Raw genomic sequence first — 26377 nt, 5'->3', positions numbered from 1 at the left:
CTTCAGGTGCTGAGAGATTTTTTTTATGAAACTTTCTGCAACAAAGGTTTTAGTCTTCAGATTATGAATGCAGCAGGAGCTTTTCTTCAACTATTTCAGAAGCACATGAGTTGGGAAAGCTTTTACCAAGTTGATAAATCACCGTCTGTGGACAGAATTTCATTGACGTTTGAATCGCTTGCATCAATTTCATAAATTAAATTTTTTTCACAGACAAATACCAGTGACTTAGATAACAGACACTTTAAAATAAGTCGGCATATTCTAATCCTTAATTAATGCTTTATTACTCAAATCTACCAAGATTAAGTTGCTTGGAGCTATGCTAACTGGATCGAGCATCACAAGAACACATATCTTCTGACAGTAAACTGGTTCAAATAGGGATCAGAACCAACACAAGTTGAAAAATGGTATAATACAGTTGCAATAGTTTAAGTACATGGATGGTTGGTTTTGGATAAAATGTTCCAGTGTGAGTATCAACAAATGAGTGAATTCATATTTCACTTCGATAACCTTTTTGAAAATTTATGATTCTTTCTGTTCATTTTACCATTGTTATCAGGAGTTATATGCTTGGCCAAACCTGTAGAAATGGGAGATATACAACCTTTTTTAATTTTGCACGTAAATATATTTTGTGACTCATAATCAGACCCTGTGATACCTTAAACCTTTCCCTGCTTTGCACCTACGCCTTCAGCATCTTTTATTTGCTCAGCCACTTTTCTGACCTTTCCAGACGCTTCGTCCCCTGCGAATTCTCTTCTTCTCCCTGGCAGTGATCTGTTTCTTTACACTACCTTTCTCTGCAGCGTTTACAAAGCCCTCACAGACAGATGTGTGTATAGAGATGTGTGCGCCCAGGACTAGTGTAGATTTTCCTGTGGGATCTCCGGTGAGAAGAGGGGCCAGATAGTGCGATGATCACCTACTGTTTTTGCGAAGCACTGCCTTCACACACACACACCAGACACCCCTTCCGCACAAAACACACACATGTGCTTTGTTGGTGTGCAACCACAAGCCAAACAGCTTTGCCAGTGCTCAGGGATTGCCGTCTTTGTTTCCGTACAGCGGAGGGTTCGGCTTTCTTTCGTCCCACATCTCCATCCTTGTCACTCTCCATTTTCTGTCTTCCCTACCCAACCCCCCCAACATCATCCAACTATGTCTTCCCTTTTTTTTATAACCTTCACCTCTATTTCACCGTCCTTCTCGCCCGCTTCATTCTGTACTTTCATCCCCACATCTGAAACGGTGGTGACAGCTCCCATTGGTTGCAGCAGCCGAATCAGAGAAACAGGCAGCCAATAAGCTTTTGGGCTAACAGGGTCACTGTTATCCATGAAGCCGTGCAATTACTCTGCTGTCTGCATCCCTGCTATGTATGCATATGCAATGCTTTCCACATCCATGCACACTTGCACAGTGCATGAACGTCCTTTTTGGGTGCATGGGTTATTTACCACACCTTGACTGAAAAAGGGGAAGGTCATTTTCTTTATGTTGGAAGAGCTCAAGACAATGATGTTTTGACTTTTTCTTTTTTTTTGTTGCACATTTTAAAAACAAGACGATGCGTCAACAATCGAATAAAATTTAAGTCTTCTCCAATCGGTTTATGCATGCATGTCAAAGCCACAAATATTTTCATCTTAGATTCTCTCCTCATGAATCCAGCATCATGCTGCTGCTCAAAGGCTGCAGAAGGAAAACTGCCACACTGCTCCCCCCCCTCCATCTTTCTCCTTCTAACTTGCTTATTTGCCTGCCACGTAGACGAGCTTTGACCACGTACCAGTTAGTCAGGCATTTTGGGTCACTTCCTCCAGGAGAATTTGTAGCCATTTTTCTTGACGTTGAGATGTTTAATATGCTAAATTGCTGTTCATGTTGTGGTGTAACATGCTTCATGTTTGGCCTCTCTTGTGGCATTCGGCGCAGCATCAGCCCTAATTTGCATCATTAGATTCTCGCTGTTGACCTTCCTTCATCCTCAGCGACACCGAGGCAGAGACCCTCTTACTTCTCTCCCTCCAATTTTTCCACCTTCTCTTTCATTCATCACATTCTCCTCTTTCCTGTTCTCAGTGTCTGTCATCTCCTTCCTCTGATGCCCAACTCTGCCGCCTTGTCTTCTCATTGTGCGCCGGTTGCGCAGCTCTTTACTTAACTACATCGTTTCAGTCTCCTCCAATCTGTTCGCAGCTCTTTGTGCAATTATCACATTTGCAGAGGCATTTCAAGGTTTTAGCTGCCTTAATTCTTAATTTTCTGTCTGCCTATTTAAAAAGCTAGAGAACTGAATTAATTTCTTTTTTCTTTCTTTTTTTTTTTCAACCAAAGGCATTTAATGACAAACCTCACAGACACTCTAAAACACACACATTTGCACACACCGTATTGTGCATTTCAGGGGAAATGTCTCCAGGGAAATGCTTTAAGTCGCCTGGTTATCATCTCAATCTCTAACTGCTCCGCTGTTGCACAGAGAAAGACGTGATTTCATTTCCCAATGACCAATCCACAGGATAACCTTACCGGTTTCTTATCAGGAAGCTAATTAGCCTTTTGAAAGGAAATGGCAGAAGAAATGAACTCCCTTTACATCCCGTCCAGACTGGAGTAATCAGAGCTCTGATGATAGAGTCTCCTGTTTGCACGGTAGAGGTTTCCATTAGCAAACAGTGAAAGATGTTCACTGTTTCAGATAGTGAACTGGATTTTATTTATTTTATTTTTTTTACATCTCAGAAACACAAACTTCTGTGTATTTTGGGTCATTTTAAGGCATAAACCAACATACAAACTGCAAAAAGTATGAAATGAAAGAAAAACTATGCATATTCATTTACATTTTGACTGGCTGTCTTTATCCTGTTGTCTAATAGGTGACTGCTACGACAGAGCTCAAAGGTCACAACAACAGAAACACGAATACGAGTTTCTGAATATACATTTATTTAACGCAAATGTGAAGTCAAACTTTATAATATGAAGTGTGAAAGTCAATGAAATCATTGGTGTCTGTTGTGCCTGAGAGGGGGACGTATGTGGAAGTATTATGTGCTCTCAAAATGATCTACAAAGCCAAAGACAGCAACAAGCCAGTGGAGGAGAGCATTATGGGTAAAATCAGGTTCCCCAAATGAATAATCAATGTTGCAAAGGAGAGATAAATATCCAACCCAACCACAAGTTTTATAACAGTGACCTGTTACCAGATTTTACCCACTGAACTGTGGACCTCTGCAGCTGCTCCAGAGTAACCATGCGCTTCTTGGCTGCTCCTCTGATTAACTCCCTTCTGTCGGATGGCCACGTCTCATAGGTTGCAATGGTGACGTATTTTCACTCTTTCTTATGATTGATTCAGGAATCCTCCAGGAAGTGTTTATTGCTTAAATCATTGCTTCATAACTGAACGCTACCTCTGACCTGTCTAATGTCTGATGTCTAATGGCCCTCATGGTGCTATTTGATGACAACTTTTCTTTATTAAGTCTTCACAAAACCGCTGGAATTTTACTGAGATTAGATCAGACTCTAGTTATGATTTAGGTGATGTCTGAAGGAACTTGGTTAAAAACATAAGCACACAACATTTTGTTTTGTTTTGTGTTGGGGGTTTTTTCTAAAAGAAATATGCACTGAAGTTCTTGATTATAACATGACAAACTGCAAAAAGTAAGGGTGTGAATACTTTTTTGAGGCACTGTAAGTTTCCTTCAAAACCAAACATTGTCTTTAAACCTACGGAAAACATTAAACGAGCTTGATGGTAGTGACAGAGCTCTTTTGGAGCTTGTTTGAGATAATTAATGACTCATTTCGATGCACAGCAGTAATAAGGCCACAGATCCCCAGAGGCTATGGCTAATTCAAAGCAGTGTAGACAGTTGTCACAATGGGTGTCATTCAGAATGATCAGTGTTTATATATGTAAGGTCAAGTTTTAATAAACGATTTTATCTCGCTGCAATTCTTAAAATTTTATCTTCAAGTGGCTGTTTTGCTAATAGTGCACTAATCTCTGAGTTTGTTAATTAATTACATCCCAGAAGAAACAATTGCCTCACTAAATCCTTTTTTGCAATACACTAAACTAAAAAAAAAAAATAACAACAAAAAAAACCTCAGTAAACACTGGCTTAACAGCCACAAATTGTGCAGCTCACTGTAGCTTTCGCAGCGCACATACCAGACTTAATGACTTGTGTCTGGCATGTGGCCAGACCTCTGATTTGCAGAGCGAGCTCTTCATCTATCCTGCATTAAAAAAACAACTGCAAAACTGCAGTGGTTCACATGCAGCTCAGTCTCACAGACTGGCACATGCACCTCTTCAGCACATCTCAGCGATCCTGCTGGGGTCTGATAACAGAAGAAACAGGTGAACTCATGCATCCCTCAGCAGAAGGTCAGCTCTGCCAGAGCTAGAGCCGTCTCACTAATGGGGAGACAACATTTTTATGACAAATCTGCTGCAAAAGTGAAAAAAGTATTTAAATTCGTTAGACTTTTCACAATTTGTATTCCACATGTTTCCATTCTTTCTAACAAGATTTATTGTTATTGAGGGAGAAGAATCTGCGACAGACAGAAAGGACCAGAATTTGGGCTCTTGGACTAAATGCAAACTGTGCTCACTGTGAAAACAGTCATAGCAGCATCACACTGTTCTCTAGAGGGAACAGGGAAGTTAGTCAAAGTTGTTTGGAAAATGAAGATGGTTAGATAGAAGCAAAAGGTCGAAAAAGGATGGAGATTCGCCTTCTAGCATAGAACAGTGACCATAAAGAAATGCTTAAAACAACATCGGAATGATCTGAAATTGGCCTAGTGAAAATCCAAATAAAATTCTGTGTAAAGGGCGTGCGGTGGCGGCGTAGGGGATAGCACGACCCACGCTTGGAGACCTTGAGTCCTCGACACAGCCGTCGCGGGTTTGATTCCCGGACCCGTCGACATTTACCGCATGTCTTCCCCCTTTCCTGTCAGCCTACTTTCAAATAAGGGACACTAGAGCCCGCAAGACTCCCTGGAGGGGAAAAAATAAATATAAAGACTTATATATAATTCACTGATGCTTTCCATCTAATCCAACTGGGTTTTGGCTTTTTTGCACAAAGAAACAAATGTCTAGATGCACAAAATTGGTAGAGGCAGACTCCTAAATTTAACAGCTGTACAATGGTTCCTCCGAGATGGGTTCAATACATATGCACAATATCTATGGGTGCTTTAATTGTCTTATCTTGACGAAGCCAAGTGGAAAAAAAGAATATGAGGTTGATCGCATTCATAGATGAGAGAGTATAGGTGCAAAATTTACGGTTATGAATTTCAGTTTTGTTATGGAAATTTCATTTATCAAAGAATGAGAAGCTGTTTCAATAATAAGAGAAAGATTCATCTTTCTCTTTAAGTTTCTTTATTCAGAGGCAAAAGCGTTCGAAGACCCGTCTCACTGAACGCAGTCAGGTGGAGAGCCCTGAACAACACACATCACGTTGTTATCTAGTCACAGCAAGGAAAAAACCCAGCCAAAGTCTGATCTTATCTCTACTGCCAGATGGACCACAGAGACAATCCTTACCCCCACCTCATGAACTACCCCTCACCTCTTGGACGGGACGATTTTATGGCAGGGAACCAAAAACGATTCCAAGAGAATCTTCTAATTCTTCTTTGTCAGCTACTCATGGGTTCAGGGTCAAACAAGGGTACAAACTGCACTCCACACATGTCAGTCCTTTAAGACAATTGCTAGGTGAAGTATTTTACCCTACATGTCTTCAGGTCTCTTCTGCTATCACAGCTGTGGAAAACATCTAAACTTTATCTGGAGACTTCTTTAATGGAAAAAAAAAAAAAAAAAAAAAAAACATCTCGCAGAAATACAAAAACACAGCAGATATAGTCAGTAAATAAATTACTATATCAGTTCCATCAAAAATGAAATAAGGCTAAAAACCAAATTTTCTATTACAGTTTTTTAGTAGGAATTAACAGAAATGTTATCAATCTTCTCAGACTTACAGGAAGTGATCAGATTTTTCTGAGTCAAAAACTGGGGGAGCAAAAGCAGAACTGTCATGTATTCCAGGGTTTATGGTCTCTACGATATTATAAGATTCCAGTGAAATTTACTGAAGTTCGCAGTCATAATATTTAAAAAAAAAATCATTCAACCAGTCAATTATTCCATTAGTTATCCCTTTCAAGGTGAAACTAAAACAAGTGCAGCAGGTTTTTTGGATATATTCTCGGAGCACATGAGCAATATTTGCCGTGAACATAAGGAGCTTAAGCAGTGAGTTGAGTAATTTTTTTTTTCCAGCAACTGATTAGGATGTAAACCAATCTGCTCCCTTTATAGCTCTGACCTGCTGCTAATAATGTCTTGAAAGAGATGAAATGGCCTCTGCCCTCAGGACATCTGATTGCCCTGTGGTCCCTGAACTTTGTGTGACTTCATTAGGACTAGAAACGGCGGGAAGTCATACAATGAAAATAGTCTACAGTGTGAGAGCATGTCTGACTTAATTTGAATGGACTGGAAACCTGAAGATGCAGCACCTGAGCAGAGACTGTGTGGATCTGGGCAAGGTTACAACCTAATCAGACAGACTCCCGGGCTGCCCTCTGTCGTTTGTTTACCACACAATACGGTACAGAGCGTATCCACCGGTGTGTCTGTTTGCATGTGCATGAGAGCATGCTGTGCCTGTTATTTTATGTGTCTGTGCGCTCAGTATGCAGAACTACGGGGCTCGTATCAGAGCCAGAAAAAAAGCAGGTCAAAACACCGAGGGGTGCGAGAATCGTCAAAATGGTTGCAACTAATTAAACTTGTCGTGGCTTCAAGGAAAAAGGAAATAAACAAAAAACCAACTTGTTCATAGAAAGTGGGTACTGATAGAAATGTTCTTTGGTTTCTAAACCTTTCAAGGCAATAATGTCTCCAGTGGGACCAGCTGGCTACTCTACCGACAGCGACTGACTCAGAGCGTGAATACTTACTCGTCTCAGACAGATTCTGAGCATCAAATCCTCTTCTCACCATTAAAAATTAATAAACTGCTTTCAGTGAAGACTGACTTGGGAATTTGTTAAAATATGTATTTTTTTTTCATGTAGGGACAAGATTGGCTGTGTGATATATAACACATCTGAATGACCCTTAATTACTGACAAACACACAAAAAAAACGAGGAAAAAAAAACAATCTATTGTTTTGTTTTCATTACAGTTTATATTACATTTACAAAAAGGTAAGCAAAGGACAAAAAAATGTATTTTTTACTTTGAGAAAATACAAATTTCTTTGTATTTTGCTTTCACATAAACTTCTTATCTTTTGCTTTTTTTTCAAATTAAATCTATCATCCATTTATCTCTAAAGTTGTCTTCTATTGTCTTCTATAATGTGATTCTCCTGTGAGATATAAACACATTCATTTATTTAAAAAGATTAGAAAGAGTTCGATGTGGGATTAAGTAAAATATAAATGGATATTGTGAGAAGTGTAGTTTGTTTTTGAAGAAAATTAAACAGGCATTTTTTAAAAAAGAGAAGACGGCAACGTAAAATTATCTGGTATCTGCTTCCACATTTTAGCTTCTTATTGCTTTATGCTATTCTCATCAATAAGTTGAAAAATATTTATTGGCGTTACAACGGTCAAATGACCAGGCAGCCTTCATATGTTATCTGGTGCTAATTTTTTTTAAAACTCAGGTCAGCTGGTGTACCAGCATCATGCAACAGACATTAAGTAGCCGCCATGAATGGAAAGTAATATTCAAAGTTGGTTTAATTTTTTTTCACTATGGACACAAGTGTCCAGATAGATTAGCACGACATAAACATCACGATGGGCTCAAATCTGGGTGTCTACTTATAAACTTGTCCTTGAATAATAAATACCTCACATGTCGCAAATGTGCTATAAATGTGGGCCAGGTCCAAATATTTTGTTTTTGCACTCAGAAATGCAACAGATGGGACACAACAGGTTTACAGAGGAATTCATCGTTTGTTCTACTTCTGAAGGGAACAAACAGCAGCTGAAGTGAGTCACCGCATGCCGCTACGTTTTATTTTTATTTTTCTCTTTAATTCTATCATCCCTCTGTGTATATTTATCAGAACTGTCAGACAGGACTGTCTTCAGCTGTCAGCTCACAGCCGCAGAGAAGAGGAGGAAACAAACAGGCAGAAAATGAGATGGAAACAGAGTGTGTGTCTGTATATAGATTTACATGTAGGATTCCACCATATGCTATTTTGGGAGGAAGGTTTTCACACCAGGCAGACACTTAAAGGACTTTTTGAGGCTGTAAGTTTGTTTTTTGTTTTTTTCTTTCAGAATTTTGTATTGTTAAAAATGGATAAGTAGTGATGTAATCTTGTAGTGTATTATGATTTATATTGTAATTGCAGAAGTCGTCTTATTAAAGTGTTATTAACAATTACAAACATACTCAAAAGCATTTGTGGTTCAAAGTAAAATTTGAAGTGGATTAAAGTGGAAAGAGAGTCAGAGTACTGAGTATCAGGAGGGAGGGGATCTAAGATGGCGGAGTGGCTGAAAGCTGCGGCCCTCATGGTGACCAGATGGAAACAAGAGAAGTGAGATCATTTGAGAAAGAAGATTTAAGAGTGCAGACGGGTGCACTGATGAGCAGGGAGTTATAAAGATACACAGAATCAATGTAAATAATACCCTTTAAAATGACAAGATGAATTTTGCAAATCAGTATGAAACTTAACCGGTAGCCAATGGAGATGTTGGACGGCAAGAGTGATGCGATAAATGTAGGGATTTGAAAGTGTATAGCAGCAAAGTTCTGAATAAGCTGAAGATGAATGAATCGCTGCCAAAGAGGATGACTCTTTTGTTGCAGCTAAGTTTGGAAGAAATTGGTGGAAAACCAGGAATTGGCTTCGTATAATCCATTACAAAGGGGAGTGTGAAAAAGAATGAGAAAAGTTTGGCACAAATATTCGTCTGTCATCTTGCACTGTCTTTGCAGAGGATCATTAAGACTATAAATAAATTATAACCCAAGACGGCTAATGCGGTACACCATACATAACTGGAAATGGCTTTGAATGCAAGCACTTGATTATGACCATCAGTGTTACCATGCAACAAAATAGCAACATAACTTTTCACCATAAACATGCCTACCGCTGATACAATCTTCAGTAAATTTCTCAGCTAAAACAAGCATGTTTTGCCTTTGTTTTTAGATACAAGCATTAAGGCGTGCTTAATGTTCTTTTAACTTTTGTGCCAACAGATATGGCAGAAATCTAGCTCTTTCAAGGTACATGATGGTAATAAAAAACAGACCTAGAGGAACAAGAGTTTTTCTTTCAAGTTTTATTTGCAGCGAATGCGAAGAGCGAATCGTAGCAGCAGAAAACGCTGATGCACTAATGAAAATACTTCAGAGGACAGAAGCACTGCTCACCGTCTCTTCTACCTTCACAAACACATGCACCTCATTGATGTGTGCAATGAATTTGATGACGCTATCTGCTCTCCTGCTCATTATGATGAAGAAGAAAACAGCAAAGCCACTGCTGCATCGGAAGACAGCGAGACTCTGAACAGAGAAACAAAAAACATCAAAGATCTGAAGCAGAAGAAAATAGTATTCCTTTAATGATATGTTTTGAGGGACATGTTTGTGCAGAGTAAGCTATACTAACAGAAAGTCAACAAATCCCATCTTAGCAAGAGAGGACAAACTCAAAACGCCAAAGACATTCAAAACCGTTAGAAAATTATCTTGCCTTGCTTTATTGCACAGAGTCTTTTCTCTTCAGAGGTTCCATTAAAAGATGAATCGAAAGCAAATTTATGAAAAAAGCAACAATGGATCTTTGGAACGTGCTGGATGAAAATGTTTTTGCACTTTTGGAGATTTATTGTGTTTATACTTTGGGTCAAGTTAAGCTGTATAAATACAAGTGCATTGTTCAAGTTATGACTTAACCGGATGAGGGGATGAAGTAACTGAAAACAACTCGGCCGTATGTGAAAAAATAATCGCCATACGTGATAAATCATGTGATTTTACCCCCCTCTTTCACCGTCTCTTGTTTAAACATGCGTAATTGTTTGGTCAGAAGAACACAGCTCATGTAATTAAACTTTGGAATCTAAAAAATTGCAGAAAAAATACATAAAAAATTATACATTTGTGTTAACAGTCTGGCATTTCACAAACAGAAAAACGCAGGTAACCCTATCTGACCCAAACCAGGAAATGTGTTGTGGTTTTAGCTGAAGTAAAAACAGAATCCGTCTTTATGGGTTCTTCTTTCCTCTTCCTTGTCACAGAATTGTCCTTTGACAAAGAAATTAGATTTCCTTAGTTACCTCATTTATTGCTCCACATTTCATCAGCTGCTTCATGTGCAGCTCACCTGTTTCCAATCAGTAATCACCTCTAAATATATGTGTGTGTGTTTGCTTTATCAGACCCTCTGTCACGTTTCATTTTGTGCATGTGCTTTATTTGTTTTGATCTCTTCTTATCCTGAGTCTGCATGAGGGGACTTGGGCTCATTCAAGTGCTTCTTTGGCATTAAGCTTTTTAGCACGTGTGGAATATGTAGCATGTGCCCTGGTGTGGTTGTTCATTACTCTAATGGCAAAATATTTTATGGATTAGCTGTGTGAGCACCTTCTGCTCGCTGGGTGAAACAGATACAGATTAAAGCTATCAGTGTGGCAAGATTATCCAGTCTGACTCCCTTCTCTGCCTGAAGCCCCTCACTGAGGCTTTAGTGTCAGCGAAGTTCAAAGTGAAGAAGTGACACATATTCATGGATGCGCACACCCACACAGAGAAGAAACGACCTTTTGGACTAATCCCCCCATCTAACCCACTTACCATTGTCTACTTTCTGCCTACACACTGACCCAGACAGCTCATGTCTGAATCCAGGGACATTTATAGTGTGGGCACAACAGTGTGAACCTCTTTCACCGTTTAAATTATTTATAGCATTGCAGCAGTAAATGGTTTTAAGGTTAGTTTGAAACATTCTGTGAGGTTTGGAGGACATAAGCTGCACATATGTTCTTATTTATGTTATTGTCTGTTAGGGGTTTTTTGATCACTGTTTGTTTCAGCTCTGCTGCATTCATTGTTTTGTCTCTGTGACTGACAGGAACTGTATTCGTTGCACCGCGTATGTTTGGTTTCAGCTGGATTCCTGGCTGACTGTGATCCGGTTGAAAACCGAGGCCAGATCTTGGCATCAGCAGTTTGTGGGAAATGGCACGTGAGAAAAAAGCACTGATAAATCTTTGAAGTCTGAGACATTTTGGAGATCACCTAGTTGTAAAGGAAGGAGAACAGTGGCTTGCTTTGAGTCGGAACAATTGTTTTGTTTTGTGAAGCATCCTCTCCATTGCAAAGGTATTTCCCAACGAGACTGGAAGAGGTGTTCAGTAAAAAGTGTGTCGCTCATTTCTCACTGTACTGGAGTTTCATGTTGTTGACACTGTGTGTGAGCTTTGAAACTGACAAAGTCGATGCGGTAGCTTGCATCCTCAGCTCAACAGCCTGTCTACTAAGTGTACATGCAAACTGTGAAAGTTGAAGTGTGTGACCATGTGCGGGAGCAACAATGTCACTAGGATTGAAAGACAGGAGGCGCTCAACCCTCAGGCGACTTAGAGGCCATACATGCCAAAAATTTTAATTATGTCTGAATAAACTTAATTAATATATTCATTAGTAATTTTACAGTTCTTAGAAGCACATGTTATCTTTCTCATTTTATCAGTTGGTGCACTGCAGAAATACTGCAAGGTCTTTATGTGGGAACAAGAAGAAAACTATTTCTTTATGTTGTGGTTTGCCATAAGCCATGCAGGCAACACAACAAATGTGGAAGAATGTGCTCTAGTAAGTTGGGGCTTGCACAAAAACATGTGTAGTGTGGTGATGTGGCAATCACAACTTTTCCTTAAATTTGACCAATCACCTTAATGTTTTCTGTATTTCTTTCTTTCATGATCAATATTTGCAATTTTGACCAATCCTCTTAAGACCCCTTCACTATTCAAACTTTTTCTGAAAGACTCCTGAAAATAAGCAAGCTGTTCCCTGCAGCAGTCATACCTTGACTTTAAATTTGACCATGTGCAGTCAGTAGAACATTACTGCCGTGTTCAAGAAAAAGGTTTGTGGGTTTGTTTGCTGTTTTTTTTTGGCTCCTATCAGCTGAAGGTCAAACAAAGCAGCATGTCAGTCTTAATCATTTTGCTCTTACTGCTTCAGTGACTCAGATTACTTACAACAGGAAGACTGAGCTGCTACAGTAGGATTTCATCATGGGCATCTTCTCTCTGTGAAAAGCATCTCATCACTAAATGCAACCCACTAAAATAAGGGTCACATCAGTTGCAGTCTGTCACATGAGTTTGCTGCAGTGGCTTCCACCATGAAAGCAAATACAGTCTCACTTTTTGACCTCGAATCAACGTGAACATTTTCTGTTTTCTTTGTGCATTTTTGAACTTCTTTCAAATTTAGAAGGTTTCGAATTTTTCCTTCAAACCATACACCTGGGGTCCAACATTATCTGCAAGCTGCTCACAGTGATCCTGGTGGAAGTTTGGTCCATAGAAAAGCCACAGTAATCAGGGTGAACACAGACAAACTCAAAAACATTGGCGTTGTTTTTTTTTTTTTTTCAGAAAGTTTGTGTCTAATTTGATGTAACTAAGGTTATGTCAAATCATTCATCATTCTTTCCCAAGTTTTAACTTCTCGGCTCATATCTTGAGATGTTGGTTTAGTGTTTCCAAATAATATTTTGTCCTTATGATCCTGTGATGCCATCTGTTTTTATGAGGGGTGTATTGTGATTTAAATTTTTATTTTTATTTCGTAGAAGTGGCCTCTTACTTGACCGTGTTGGGACTTATTGTGGATAATGATGCGCTCACGCCACAAGATCTTGTGCTGTTGTTCTCGGGGTTGATTAATAAATTTTGCACCAAAACATTGTAATTTAGGAGAACGTTTCACATGGATTTATGTTTCCTTGGTGTTTATACTTGCCTCTACATAGTTGAAATGCTGTCAGGTAATTAACTATATCAAAAGCTTACAAAGTCATGACATCCTCATTTGGCCTTCCCCAATTTATTTAAAGACACAGTTGTCAGAATACGAAGGAAAAAATGACTGGCTTTTAGCAAGTAGAAATAATTTCGATTATCCCAACACATCTAAAACACAAAGTCTTTCTTTTGATTTAAAGCCAAACAGGAAGATAAAACATTGTGGGGTTTTATGCAGTGTATGAAAATATCTGGTTTTAAATTTAGATCTGCTTCTTGTTTTTTAATACAGATGTTTGTCCGTTTCATCCTGCCTTGCACCTCCACAGTGCTGTTAAGCCATATTCCACACTGGACTTGGGCTTAAAGGCAGTGACTAAGCACATATGCAATGTAGGACTTACAGCTACTTAGAAATGGAAAGTACAAACTGTCAGCTTTTCTGTGAAATGTTAAAACCTGTCAAGTTTGCAACAATGTAAGGCATGCTGTAATAACCTGCTGACTGCTTGGCTGCTTAAAACTGTCCGTGATTTCAGGAGAGGTTCACATTGTGTTTATGCCTCTGTGTGAATCACACAGTATTTGCATGAGACTGCCAAAGACAGGAAGTGGTTCCAACAAAAAACAGGTATTTAGTTGCCTTGTTGGCCAAATATGATGCTCTCCAACTATTTGACTGACACATAGTGCAATCTGAACAATGCGATGTTTTTATCCAGGTGAGGTAGCAGGCGAAACAGCTGTTGTGCAAAACATCTGTCAGTGTTGTCACCTGTGCAGGCTGCTGATGTATACATGGTGCAGTAAAGAATCTTACTGCTCACATCTGCTCATTAGGTCAGCTAACTAAAATTGAGTTATTTTTAGATCTTGGGCTGATTTCCCTTACATTTCTTATGCTTTCCTCCTGCACAGCTGGCTCATGGCAGACTGTGCCTTCATCTCTGTCTGGGTGGCTGTTAGATTTGCCCCTGATGCAGCTTTGACATCTGGCCCATGGTAATTTGAAGCTTGTAGGACAGATATGAAGGTTTCTAGTGTGTCTGTTGCTCAGGTTCAGGACCAGAGATGAAAGGTTAATGCTTTGAAGATGGACGAGAATATGTTGGGGGGTTTTTTATTGCATTTTCACTGATAGGTTTAGAAAGTACTTTCCAATTGAATGATTAAAATATTATAAGAAGGTCATTTGACTGTTTTGCAACCTCATCCTGTCATGTGCAATGACCAAATCTTGTGTATTTTTTTAGTTTGAAGGTAATTATCAGAGAATAATTTATGAAAAGAATAAAAATTATCATTCCATCTGGTTACTTTTCGCATGAAGAATTTTTAAAAATAAAACTTATTTTCAGTCAGTCCCAGTTGACGAACATGAAGCAGGAAGAGTATTGTTCTTAAAACGGAGCTCTGATGGATTTCATGAAATATGCTGAATATTTTTTTTAGATTTTTGGATGTAAAAGGCAGACAGAAGATAACAAAACAGTGACAGTAGATGCTGCAGTCAGTCAACAAAAGCTCATTTAATACTCTAAGCAGAGACCACTCAGAAAGAAGGTCTTATTTAAAACCTATTTGAAATGATAAAAAACCACAAGACTGTCCCAGAATCCTGCAAAATAGTCACTTGAAAGGAAGGTAAGTAATGAGAACAGAAGATGAAAATATTACAGCTTTTACTCTTAAAGAAACCAAGAATCTGCGTAATGTGATAAATAGGAGAACAAGAGTAAATGTGTATCTTTTTATGTGTCTGTTCAGTAGATGATGCACAGATGCCCCCAGCTCTGTGTGTTTGGAGTAGTTTGAATATGTGTGTGTGGAAGCAAAAAGGAAGGTTCAGGATCACTTCCTGTTCTTGAGTCAAGCACTGAGGACATTGTCTGCCTTGACAATGTCAGCTCACTGATTCATGCCGTGGCTCTGCTGCTGACCCGTAGGATGACTGTCAGGGGGGGCGGAGTGTGAAGACAGGTTGCATCTATCAAATGGCCAAAGAGCAGAGAAGATGTATGTGCACACACACGCACACTCCCACACACACACGCAGACCCTTGTATAATCAGATTGGCTGTTAGATTAAAGTCCCTGAAAAGCAAAGTGTGCAAAATTGATTATCCCATCGCAATGTAATGCTTTGCATGTCACTAGGCCATCTTTAGCTGCAGTTAAAAAATAGTAATTTAGTTTCATATCCAGCATTAAACGGGTCAGTAAAACTGTATTCAAAATGTTTAAATACTGCAGTGATGCTCACTGGTCAGGAAGTAGTTTGCATCAGGCTTGTAGCAAACATTTTGCAAGCCGAAAATTTGCAAAACAACAGAGAATATGCTCATGGTAACCTTAAACCAGAGCTGTCACAGCATGTTAATTTGTTGGTTAAGCTGTTTGAGAGGTCTTCATGCAAGGTTGTGAATGATTCACACATTAAAGCATTATTTGTCATGTTTTATGCCAACAGTCTGTGCTATTGATTTTCTTCTTCTAGCACCCACTCTGGATGGTAGACCTTGGTAGGTTTCTGTTCTGTGTGGTTTTGGGTTTTTTTCAATGCATGATGGATGATAAATTACAATTGTAGCAATTCAAAAAAGGGGGGAAATGAACACAAAATGAGCCAATGATAATAACACACCATTTAAAACCCATATTAACATGTGGAACATTAAAATAAATGCACAAATGCTATTCAATTTGCAGCTAACCTTGACAGCACAACTATTTATTTTTCCTAATGGTTTACTTTGCTGCAAAAAAATTCTTAAAGCTTTCTTTTTGTCTGTCTTTTCTATCAGTTATTAACTCTTTGAACTGACACTTGAAAGCAGCAAAAAAAAAAGTGGGGATAAAAACATGAAATAACTCAAGTATTTTTGCCAACTGCATTGAACACACACCAGTGGGAATGTGCAAACCGATTTTCCACATCTTTATTTTCAAAAATGTAGCATATCAAGTCCACGAACGCACTCTATTGATAACAAAGCTGATTGATAACAAAGATTTTGTAAGTTGACCACAAAGGTGAAATGAAATCTTTAAGATCTTTGAGTGACGTGTGAGTATATTCCATTTTTCCTCCTTTGACTTTTGAAATAGTCTCTACCTGCTCCTGTTGAATGAGTTGAATGAATCATTTAAATTACTGAATTTCCTCCAAGCCAGTGGAGGCATTTAATTTTACTCGCAAATATTTCAAGATAATTGCTTAGCCACCATTTGTGTCTCGAGCCTACTCAGCCCCACAACAAATGAAAGAAAATGATGAAAGCATTAAAGTGGATGGGAGGAAAGAGATGCAACTTCAAGAAGATAGCTGACAAGCAGGATGTCATTGTAGGACTCTTGAAATGCACATCAAAGAACTCCAGACTAAATAACAAAAAAACAAAAAAAAACAAGCAATAGATAATGATAAATGTGTGGCAGGTTCACTCACTGATCAATGTGAGTCAAGTGAAAGGCAGAAACAAAATGATATTGAGCCAGAACATTAAATGGAAACCTTTAGCAGTATAAATCAATCAGTGTTTGAGATAATGGAAGCCAAACACAAAATCTAACATTGACTAACGAAACCGAAAACTAAAACATAGGAAACATCCATCCTGATTTGTAGTCAGACTATTGGTAATATTTAGCAACATCAAAAATAAACTTTCTTGGCAAGCTAGCAACTTCATCCCCTTCAGCAAAACACACGCCGAAGCAACACCTCCTGTGTTACTTAAAAAGACCTGTTATTTAATTAATGCAATGATACATTAAAGTTAAAACATTTGCGAAAAAAAACTGTGATAGCACAAGAAGAACAGTTACAATTCTAAAGACTAAAGATAATAAAATATATAAACATGGAAACAACTATTCCCATCCTGAATACACAGTATATAACTTAATTTGAATCCATAAAATGGAAGTACGTTGGATTCATACTTACCTTTACATGACAGTTTTTGATTGATGCAATATATATATATACATACACATATATAAAAAAATTACTGAAATTAATTAAACTGAACAGTCTTTAGATCATTAAAATGATTTTATTTGAAATAGAAATGCTCTAATTCTATTTAGTTTCTTTTTCTTTTTTTTTTGAACACAGTTGTTAGTTTTTCAGATCTGTCAGTTTGTCTCCTGAGCACCGTCCCACTGAGACAATGAGGTTTGCTGCTCAGTTGTTGTGGTCATGGTGAGTTGCAGCCGACTGACAGCGCAAGCCTGAGTTGCAGATGAGAAGTGGGTCAGTTTGTGCAACAGTCTGCGCAGAAGACTCGCTGTGTCTGAGTTTTGTCTCCAAATGAAAGAAAAGCTTGTGCCAGATTTCTATCAGATTCTCCAGAATAGGGATGTGAAAAGAAAGCGGTTCTTTCAGTGGCCTCTAAAAAAAGAGAGAGAGAGAGAGGGACTTATCCCGTCACACAGAGACCAGATTTTTGTGTGAGCAAGTGTGAAGAATGTGAGAGAAATGTACACACAATTTGTATGACATTGCGTAAATTTGGTTTAAGTCTTGTTTTATCTACATTGATGCCATTAATGCCACCACTATGAAACCGTTTGATATAATTTGGCATCCAACAAGCTTTTTTTCTGTAGCTAATGTGGGGGAAGAAGGAACTCAAAGCAAAACCTGCAGCGTCTGGAGAAGCTAGCAACTTTTGCTTCTTTTAACTGCCTGACTTATCCCTTGGACGCTGCCCATTCAGCACAAACTAACCTATCTATTATTCATTGCTTGGCTCTTTCTCCATCAAAAGCCAGCTTCAGAGAGCATTTTATACATGATCTTCCTTTATTATGATGAAATATTCCTTCTTATTTCCTCTCTGAAAAATAAATTAACAAGCTAATCGTTGAGAGTTTAATGTGTAGCCCTGCAGGAGGACAGATTGTGTTTGGAAGGAAACAAGTTTTTCTCCTTCACGCTGTACTTATGCTTTGGAATTAGCACGCCTAACTGAGATATGTTGAAGATCCGATGCCAGGTGCTCTTTGACAGTTTCCATGTTGAAAACAGTAAGTGGGAGTAATTAACGGTTGCCTAAAGGAGTGTTAAAGGACAAGTGATTCATCTTATCTTTGTGCTGGGAGGACTAAAACGATTTAATTCTTAGCCAGTAAACTGACAAACCTACGCAACCATCCATCAGCCTTATCAAACATTTTATATGATTTTACACTGATGTCTTTCTCTCCTCATTTCAAAGCACTGGCGTGTAGAGCTTGAAGGCGCAACTTGCCTGTTGAGAATCTCATCATGTGCATATGTGGGGTGATAATAAATGCATTGTGTTTGTCAAAAATGGAGCAGACGGTCTCACTGCTGCAAGGAAGACAGAGTAGATGCAAGACCCACGATTTCAGCTGGAGCAACAATCTCCCTCTCACATGGCTCTCAGCGTCCCAGTTTCCAAGCAGCAGCCTCTGATAAATTAATGAAAAAACAAATAATTTTAAACATCTTAGAGCTATCAGTGTAACTATGATTGGATCTCACTGGATGTAATGTAATGTTGGGTCATTATGTGGCTCATAGCTCTACTTGCTTTTCTGTAAAGTAGATTATTAACATCCTGTGTGGATATATGTTGGTGGGGGTTTTCCACATTATTCACATTTTTAGTAACAAAATGGGAAAATAAGTATCTTTTTCTTTCACTTCAAAATTAGGCACTACTTTGTGCTCTGTCACAGAATGTTCCAATAAAAAACATTTGTGTTTGTTTTTGTAACGTGACAACATCCCAAAATGCTGAAGCACTATTTTATCCCACTGTAATGCAACACTTTGTCTTTCTTTTACAATTACCTTTGATGGATTTCTCCTCACACATCTTCCCTATTTTTCTGTTTCTCTTGTGTATTGCAGGTGTCTGGTGCACTGACCCTGCCTGTATCAGGCGAGGAGTCAGAGGACCAGCGCCATGACTGACTCTCCTGGTCCTGGTGGTCGTGCCTTAGTGCCATGGCCAAGGGTGTGGAAATGGGTTCTGGCTTCCTCGCTGGTCTCTGTCGTAGCTTTGACTTTGCCAGAGAGCAGTAAGGCCTGTCCTCCACGATGTGAGTGTTCAGCTCAGTTGAGGTCTGTGTCATGTCAGCGGCGACGGCTCACAAACATCCCAGAAGGCATTCCAACTGAGACACGGGTCTTGGACCTCAGCAAGAACCGGCTCCGTTGGATACAGTCGGGTGATCTGGCACCATACCCCCGGCTGGAGGAAGTGGACCTTAGTGAAAACCTCATCGCCACATTAGAGCCAAATGCCTTTGCTGCTCTTCAAAATCTTAAAGTCCTAAAGTTAAGGGGGAATCAGCTGAAGTTAGTACCCATGGGGGCATTTGCCAAGCTAGGTAATCTCACCAGCCTGGATCTAAGTGAGAATAAGATGGTGATTTTATTGGACTACACCTTCCAAGATATGAGGAATCTTAAACAGCTGGAAGTTGGAGACAATGATCTGGTTTATATGTCCCACAAGGTAGGTTTTCTTGACAGTGCAACAAAAATGCTAACAAATTTATGTTTGTTTTCTTCCTTTTGCTCTCCTACTATCCGATGCACAAAAAAACATTCTTGTCTTTGTGCATGTTTTGAAATGATTATTCTCCAACCCCATGTTTCTCACCACAGGCATTCTCTGGACTTCTGGGACTAGAAGATCTGACCATAGAGCGTTGTAACCTCACATCCATCTCTGGCCAGACGCTGTCCTACCTCCACAGCCTGGTCACTCTTCGCCTTCGACACCTTAGCATTACTGCCCTGGAGGATCAAAACTTTCGCAAGTTATCTAATTTGCGGGGCCTGGATATCGATCACTGGCCATACCTTGAGTATATCTCTCCACTTAGTTTTCAGGGCCTTGATCTTCACTGGCTCTTCATCACCAACACCAACATCACCACTGTCCCTTCTAATTCATTCAAGAACCTGATGCATCTCACCCATCTCAACTTGTCCTACAATCCCATCACCACATTAGACCCTTGGGCCTTCAAGGACTTGCTGAGGCTAAAGGAGCTCATCATGGTAAGCACTGGGTTGCTGACAGTGGAGCCTCATGCCCTTGGAGGTCTCAGACAGATTCGAGTACTCAACTTCTCCTCCAACGACCTGCAGACTCTGGAAGAGGGGTCCTTCCACTCTGTTAACAGTCTGGAGACCCTCAGAGTGGACGGGAATCCCTTGTTGTGTGACTGCCGTCTGTTGTGGATCCTGCAAAGACGCAAGACCCTCAACTTTGACGGCAGAGTGCCAGTGTGTGCAGGCCCGGTGGAGGTGCAAGGAGTCAGCCTCAGCGCCTTCTCTGACTCTGCCCTCTTCGATCACTTTACATGCCAGAAACCTAAGATCCGCAACCGTAAGATGCAACAGGTAATCTTTTGAAGAAGCTAAAATGTTCTCTAATGTTTGTGAGATGTTAATGTTTTGTACTGCTTATGCAGAATTTTCTATGTATGGTCAATCGTGTGCTCTATCACCTCTCCCAGGTGGTTGCTCGGGAAGGCCAGCCAGTGAGCTTTGTATGTCGAGCTGACGGAGATCCTACACCTGCCATCATCTGGATCTCACCACAGCGTAGACGAATCACAGCAAAGAGTTCAGGTCGCATCATTGTTCTCCCTAGTGGTACTCTGGAGATCCGCTATGCTCAGCTCACTGACAGCGGGACGTACATCTGCATTGCTACAAATGCTGGAGGCAATGACACCTACTTTGCCACTCTCACAGTAAGAGGCCAGCCACTAGACTCTGCCTCCGCCTTCTTTCTTAACCGCTCTCTGTACAGCGGGGAGTACTTCAACGACACAAATCTAAACAGCACACGAGTTTTCCTCAAGTTCACCTTGGACCTGACCACCATTTTGGTCTCAACAGCCATGGGTTGCATCACGTTTCTCGGAGTTGTTCTCTTCTGCTTCCTGTTGTTATTTGTGTGGAGCCGTGGACGTGGCCAGCGCAGGAACAACTTCACAGTGGAGTACTCGTTCCGGAAATCTGAACCCACCACAGGAAGTTCTACAGGAGGGACCAGGAAGTTTAACATGAAAATGATATGAAACAACGCAGCCAGGGGTCCCTCAGGGGAGGCATGAGCACGTCCCAAAGACGTGTTTGACACACGCAAACACACACAGCCACCAACTCACAAAGAAGCTTGAGAGCACAATATTAGCTCGTCTCTATTGCTCTGCTCCAAATTGGGTGCCCACCTCAAAATTAGAGTTGTGATTTCATTTGACCTATGCTTGAAATTTTAATTATTTTGATGTCTCCACTTTGTAATGGTTTTCTTCAGATTGCGGTGTTGAATGCTGCTGTACGTAATAGCGGTAGAGTTTAATTGATTAGTTATGCTTGATAATAATGGTGTGAAATAGACATAAATGATTAGTTATATTTGCAGCATGAACAGCACTTTCTTGGTTATTTCAACAAATAAAAAGAAAAGGTTCGCAATTGGTAAAGAATGTCATGGAGGCCATCGATTTAAGCGTTCATTTGACCTTTACTTCTTTGTGAGATTCTGCCCAAACATGAGCTGTGTGAGTTTGGGACGAGTGTACCGGTCAAGAGGTCCTGTGGTTGCCTGTGACTCAGACGATTAAATTAGGAACACCAAACACAGGCCACCACAGGAACCAAATGAACCAATGCAAGAGAGAGCAAATGGTCCAGGTTGACAGGAACAGAGGGTATACAGAGTAGTACGAGCGAGAATACATAAGCCTTTTTGACCTGTGTTTCGCTCCCCTACACAAACCCCTGAACCCTGGTCTCTGCTGCATTGGTGGCCACCTAACCCTCCCGATGCTGCCCGGGGGGAGCAGCCTGGAGTGTTGGGTCATATTCAGAGGCAGAGACAGGACACGTAGTTTCACAAGACAACCAAACTGGGGATGACAAACATTAGATAACATATTGCAACTTTTCTCAGGAAGAGCAAAGTAACGAAGCAACAGAAATAGATTTCATTGAACACATTTATTTGCTAATTGTAACATTCCAGCAATACTGTATGTATAGCCATATAGCCAATACTCGAAATTTGTGACTGAAGAAACAAAGCCATAATTTGTGTAGGTTGAATTTTTATATAAAGTGTGCATGATTTAGTCATATAATTATCACTACTGCCATTTTACAAGCTGTCCTGGTGTTCACAGGACTATCCGGTGTCACTGGGTTTGTAGTATGTTCCACAGAATAACACAAACAAACACAAAGGAACAACAGTCATAGTTGCACAAGAGCAAACAAACCCAACATGGCACACACAAGCACAACACAAGTCTTTAATTGTGATGCTAACTTCTCTTTCTGTCTCTGAAACGACCAGTGCATGAATGTCTCTGCCCCCCTAGCCCAGTGCATCCCCCCCTCTCACACCTCTCCCCCACACACCCCCACTGGGTCCTCCTTTGGGAGGGGTCCCTGGCTGGAGACTGAGGATTAAAATGTAAATGAAGTTGTGTTCACCCTACCCACACCATGTGCATCGTATAGTGGAGAGTAGTACTGTGGTCTTAATGGCAAAAAAATAACAAAAAGGTTTTGTTATGCTTTTTTTTTTTTTTTCAAGTGTTATGTTGCATATTTGTTTGTCCCTTATTTTTATTCTGTTCAGTTGTTGTTGTCTGTGAGCTCCTGAATGTTCACTGTGTTAAAGCACCTCATCCACCATGAGACATTATTCTGTTCTGAACACCTCCTAAAGTGAACTAAATGGAGCCTGCAAACAAACTATAAACTGCTCATATACTTGACTTAATACAAACTAATGTTTTTTTGTTGACGGCAAAAAGAAACAAAAACTGTTATTCTGATAACCTGAGCAAGAGGTGTAAAACTCAAGACATTGAGGGTCTGCAATTTGCAATTGCATGTGTCTGTGCTTCAAAACATTTGAGTCAAATAATTATGCTAATAGTAGAACGTTGTAGACTGCATCAATTCAGCCATTTAATTCAGGTGCATTGGTCCAGGAAGACAGCCAAACGTTGCAGAATGTCTGTACTGATGGTCTGGCCTCCAACACCCAGGAAGTAAACCATAAAGTTTATATTGTTCAGTATTTTAACAAGCAAAATTGTTTTGTTCGGGTGAAAAGCTCAATGCCCACCGAGCTTTCTTTCAAGATGAACAAAATACATTAATACGTATCATTCAGTCTCATGCAATCAGCATTAACGCTATATTTCATGTTCATCTGAAATTAAACCACCTGAGTTGAGCACATTCTTGGTGAAGATCTGAAAACTAGAGGGATATGCTAGTACTGATTTGATTATAGCCACAGACGCCAAAATTAAAATCTCAGAATGGTGTCATACATAATTAGTCAGAAAACCAGGAAAATTTCCTTTAGTTTAACAGACTAAGTGCCGTTAACATCACAAGCCCAAAACAAACTATTTCTTAATATTTTCAACTGGGTTAATGAAACACAGAAATGTTAGAAGTGTAAATGAGCAGTTTATTCCAGTCCATTTCCCTTTTATATCAGACTTGAACTCAAGTGGATGGATGGGGCCCTTCAACTTCAACTTAGTCACAAAATTAGGACTTTTTTAACTTGAACCTATACAAATTAAAGACACCAAAAATAATGAGCTCATTTGTCTGTGCCTGTTGCCACAGGTATTTAACTTCACTCCTATTTTACCAGTTAGCAGTAATGGTCATTTGTCTCATGGGTGGATAATTTACGCCTCTTTTATGGTGCCTTACTTTTTCCACTTTCAGTAGAAAGTGGTAAAATATTGGCTTCAAAAATTTGTATGCTACTTCTGTGACTTTCTTTGCAAAAATCATCAAATTTGATCAGTAAATAATTAATAGATGCAACCAAGTCAGTTAGTATTGCTAGGATTAGCTTGTTAATAAATGGCATCCAAATTGTCTAAGTAATAGAATGTTTTTTGAGAAAAGGTTTTAAATATGGTTGACATAAAAAATACACTGATAGTTTAAAATTGTGTTCTAGTGACAAAAAGACAAGAAAAGGTTTTGAATCAAAATCTGAGTGCTAGCTTAAAAAAAAGCACGATCTGGGCTCTCTCCCCTTCCCTCAGATTGTCTCCAGTCAATTTTTGAACTGGCCAATCAGCAAACAGAAAGAGAATAGTGAACGATGACGTCAGTTTTCTGCACTAATCAACACTAGCATCTCTTTGCAGTGGAGGATGGTTGTTTACAGTGCAGGTAGTTAGCGACGAATTGGCACATCTCATACGTCACGAGCAAACATTGGAAATTGGGTAAAATTTAAAACCTCAACACAGTCCACGCCTCCAGGAATCGTTCGTTTCTGAATATTTCGAGTCCAGACCATATGTACGAAGCAAAGTACAGTACAAGGGAGTGGTTCTTACCTGGCCGGTGAGCACAAAATGTCAATTTTTTCATATTTCCGTCTTAAGGAAGCCATGCAGTGAAAAAGTTGCAACTCTCTGATCAAAAGAAAGCCCCCCTTTATTAGAACAAATCCACGGTTTGGGTATAATTTGCTGCAGGAGAGAGAACTCTCTTGTTCCTTTGAGATGATTTATGCAAACTCCATTTTTGTCCCTTGTCAGGGATGACGAAACCACAGATTCTTTGTCAAGATGAATAACTAAACAGCTGTTAAAAGATTCATGAGACAAAATGAGAATAGATGGCAAAACTGGCCTGATTTCTACCACTACTGTTAACTGCCGTGGTGTGGAGAACAGGATGTTGCCTCTATGGATGTCACTTCTCCCTAAACCATCCCTCTGGTGTTTCCATCTTCTGGTATTTCTCAGTGGAAATTAGGTTTAGAAGACAGTAAGAATGTCTGTAGTGATTGTTGATGGTGTTATTGTGTAAACATCATGCAGAATTGTAAGTGTAGATGAGTGTTTCATTTCGTTTCTTTCTCTTGCCTCTATCCCCTTTCTCCCCCGGTTGTCTGCCCCTTTTCTTTCTGTCGTCTTCTTAGCATTTCTGATCTCTGTTGTCCCTGTTCACAGTATTAGGCCAGAGTATGGTTGTGTGGTAGTAGATGCGTGTCCTGTGTGGTTGGTGAGTCGGTGTTGTAATGTAATGATTCGTCGCTACTCGTGATGCCACCAAACACAGAGCAGTGATTGGATCAGCGACTAAGATGAAAGGGGTGACCCAGGTTCCCTAAAAAAAAATAGTAAAAAAAAAAAAAGAACTGGTTCCCATGTCACACCCAACCATTTCTTTCAAACCTCACCTTGAACTTTAGCAGACTGCACCATGCTGTTCTGGGAACTTTTTTGGATATGAGAACCAATGGACTGGACTGTATGTATGTTCTCATGATGATACGTTCATTACGTGATACCATCTTACAAATGTAGGAAGGGGGACTGATGTTTTTGGGTTTTTTTCACTCGTTTTCACCTGGCAGATTAAAGTTGTTCATTTATATATATTTTTAAAAAGGGACGTTTATTAGGGTTGGAATGAAGCAATTTTCCCTCATAAAAGCCTTGAAGACTGGAGAAGCCATTTTTACACGTGATTTAAAAAAAATCTGTTATGTGGCTTTTACTTGAAATGTCCTTGCAGGGGTAGGAACAGATTTTACTAGTATGTAAAATATTTTTAATTGATCATAATTTCTGGCATGCAATTATTTTAACAGTTCTCCCTAAAAAGGCACATTTGCATAATATCTTGCTCTAAAGCAGGGGTCCCCAACTCCAGTCCTCAAGGAACTCAACTTTTAGATGCATCTCTGTTGAAACACAACTGGATCAAACAAACTGCTCATTACCAACCTATTGCAGAGCTGATTGGATGCTGGTGAGGGAATTCAGACATTTTGGAGCAGAGATGCATCTAAAAGTTGCAGGACGGTAGCCCTTGAGGACTGGAGTTGGGGACCCCTGCTCTAAAGTCTTTACGCTAGCTGGCAGTGTTTTGTGTGGTTTTTTTTCAATTGGAAACCAGGTTTATTTATCTGCTGCTACAGTTGTTTTAAAAGTAGCTTGAGAGAATCCTTTGCTGTCTCCTTTGGTTTATCCTGGCCACAGCTCAGTGACTTGTTGCCTACATGCATTTCCCTGCAAAAGTATTCAAACGCTTTGAACGTTTTTAGATTATACCACCAAACACTTCTGTGAACCTCTGGCATAATCTAAAGTCTTTTTGCAACCTTGAAAATGTGACCTGTTCACAGATTTTCCCCAACAAACCCATGAGGCTTTCAAAGAATAGCTGTCCTCATACTGAAAGTAAATTACACACCGAT

At 39.7% G+C, this 26377-nt stretch overlaps 1 protein-coding gene across 1 annotated transcript in view; it reads left to right on the top strand.

The window, feature by feature from the left end:
- LOC122840617 (leucine-rich repeat and immunoglobulin-like domain-containing nogo receptor-interacting protein 3) overlaps window positions 1–25986 on the top strand; it is a 38607-nt gene extending 12621 nt beyond the window's left edge. The window contains exons 2-4 of the mRNA XM_044133141.1: window positions 18997–19606; window positions 19759–20502; window positions 20619–25986. Coding sequence (XP_043989076.1) covers window positions 19052–19606; window positions 19759–20502; window positions 20619–21188 — 1869 coding nt within the window. The 5' untranslated portion in view covers window positions 18997–19051 and the 3' untranslated portion in view covers window positions 21189–25986. The remainder of the gene's footprint in view (window positions 1–18996; window positions 19607–19758; window positions 20503–20618) is intronic.
- Window positions 25987–26377: the final 391 nt, after the last annotated feature.

Source organism: Gambusia affinis, linkage group LG12, assembly GCF_019740435.1.
Source record: "Gambusia affinis linkage group LG12, SWU_Gaff_1.0, whole genome shotgun sequence".
Classification (NCBI taxonomy): domain Eukaryota; kingdom Metazoa; phylum Chordata; class Actinopteri; order Cyprinodontiformes; family Poeciliidae; genus Gambusia; species Gambusia affinis.
Note: the sequence above shows the minus strand (reverse complement) of the source record. Positions and strands in the feature narration are given on the sequence as shown.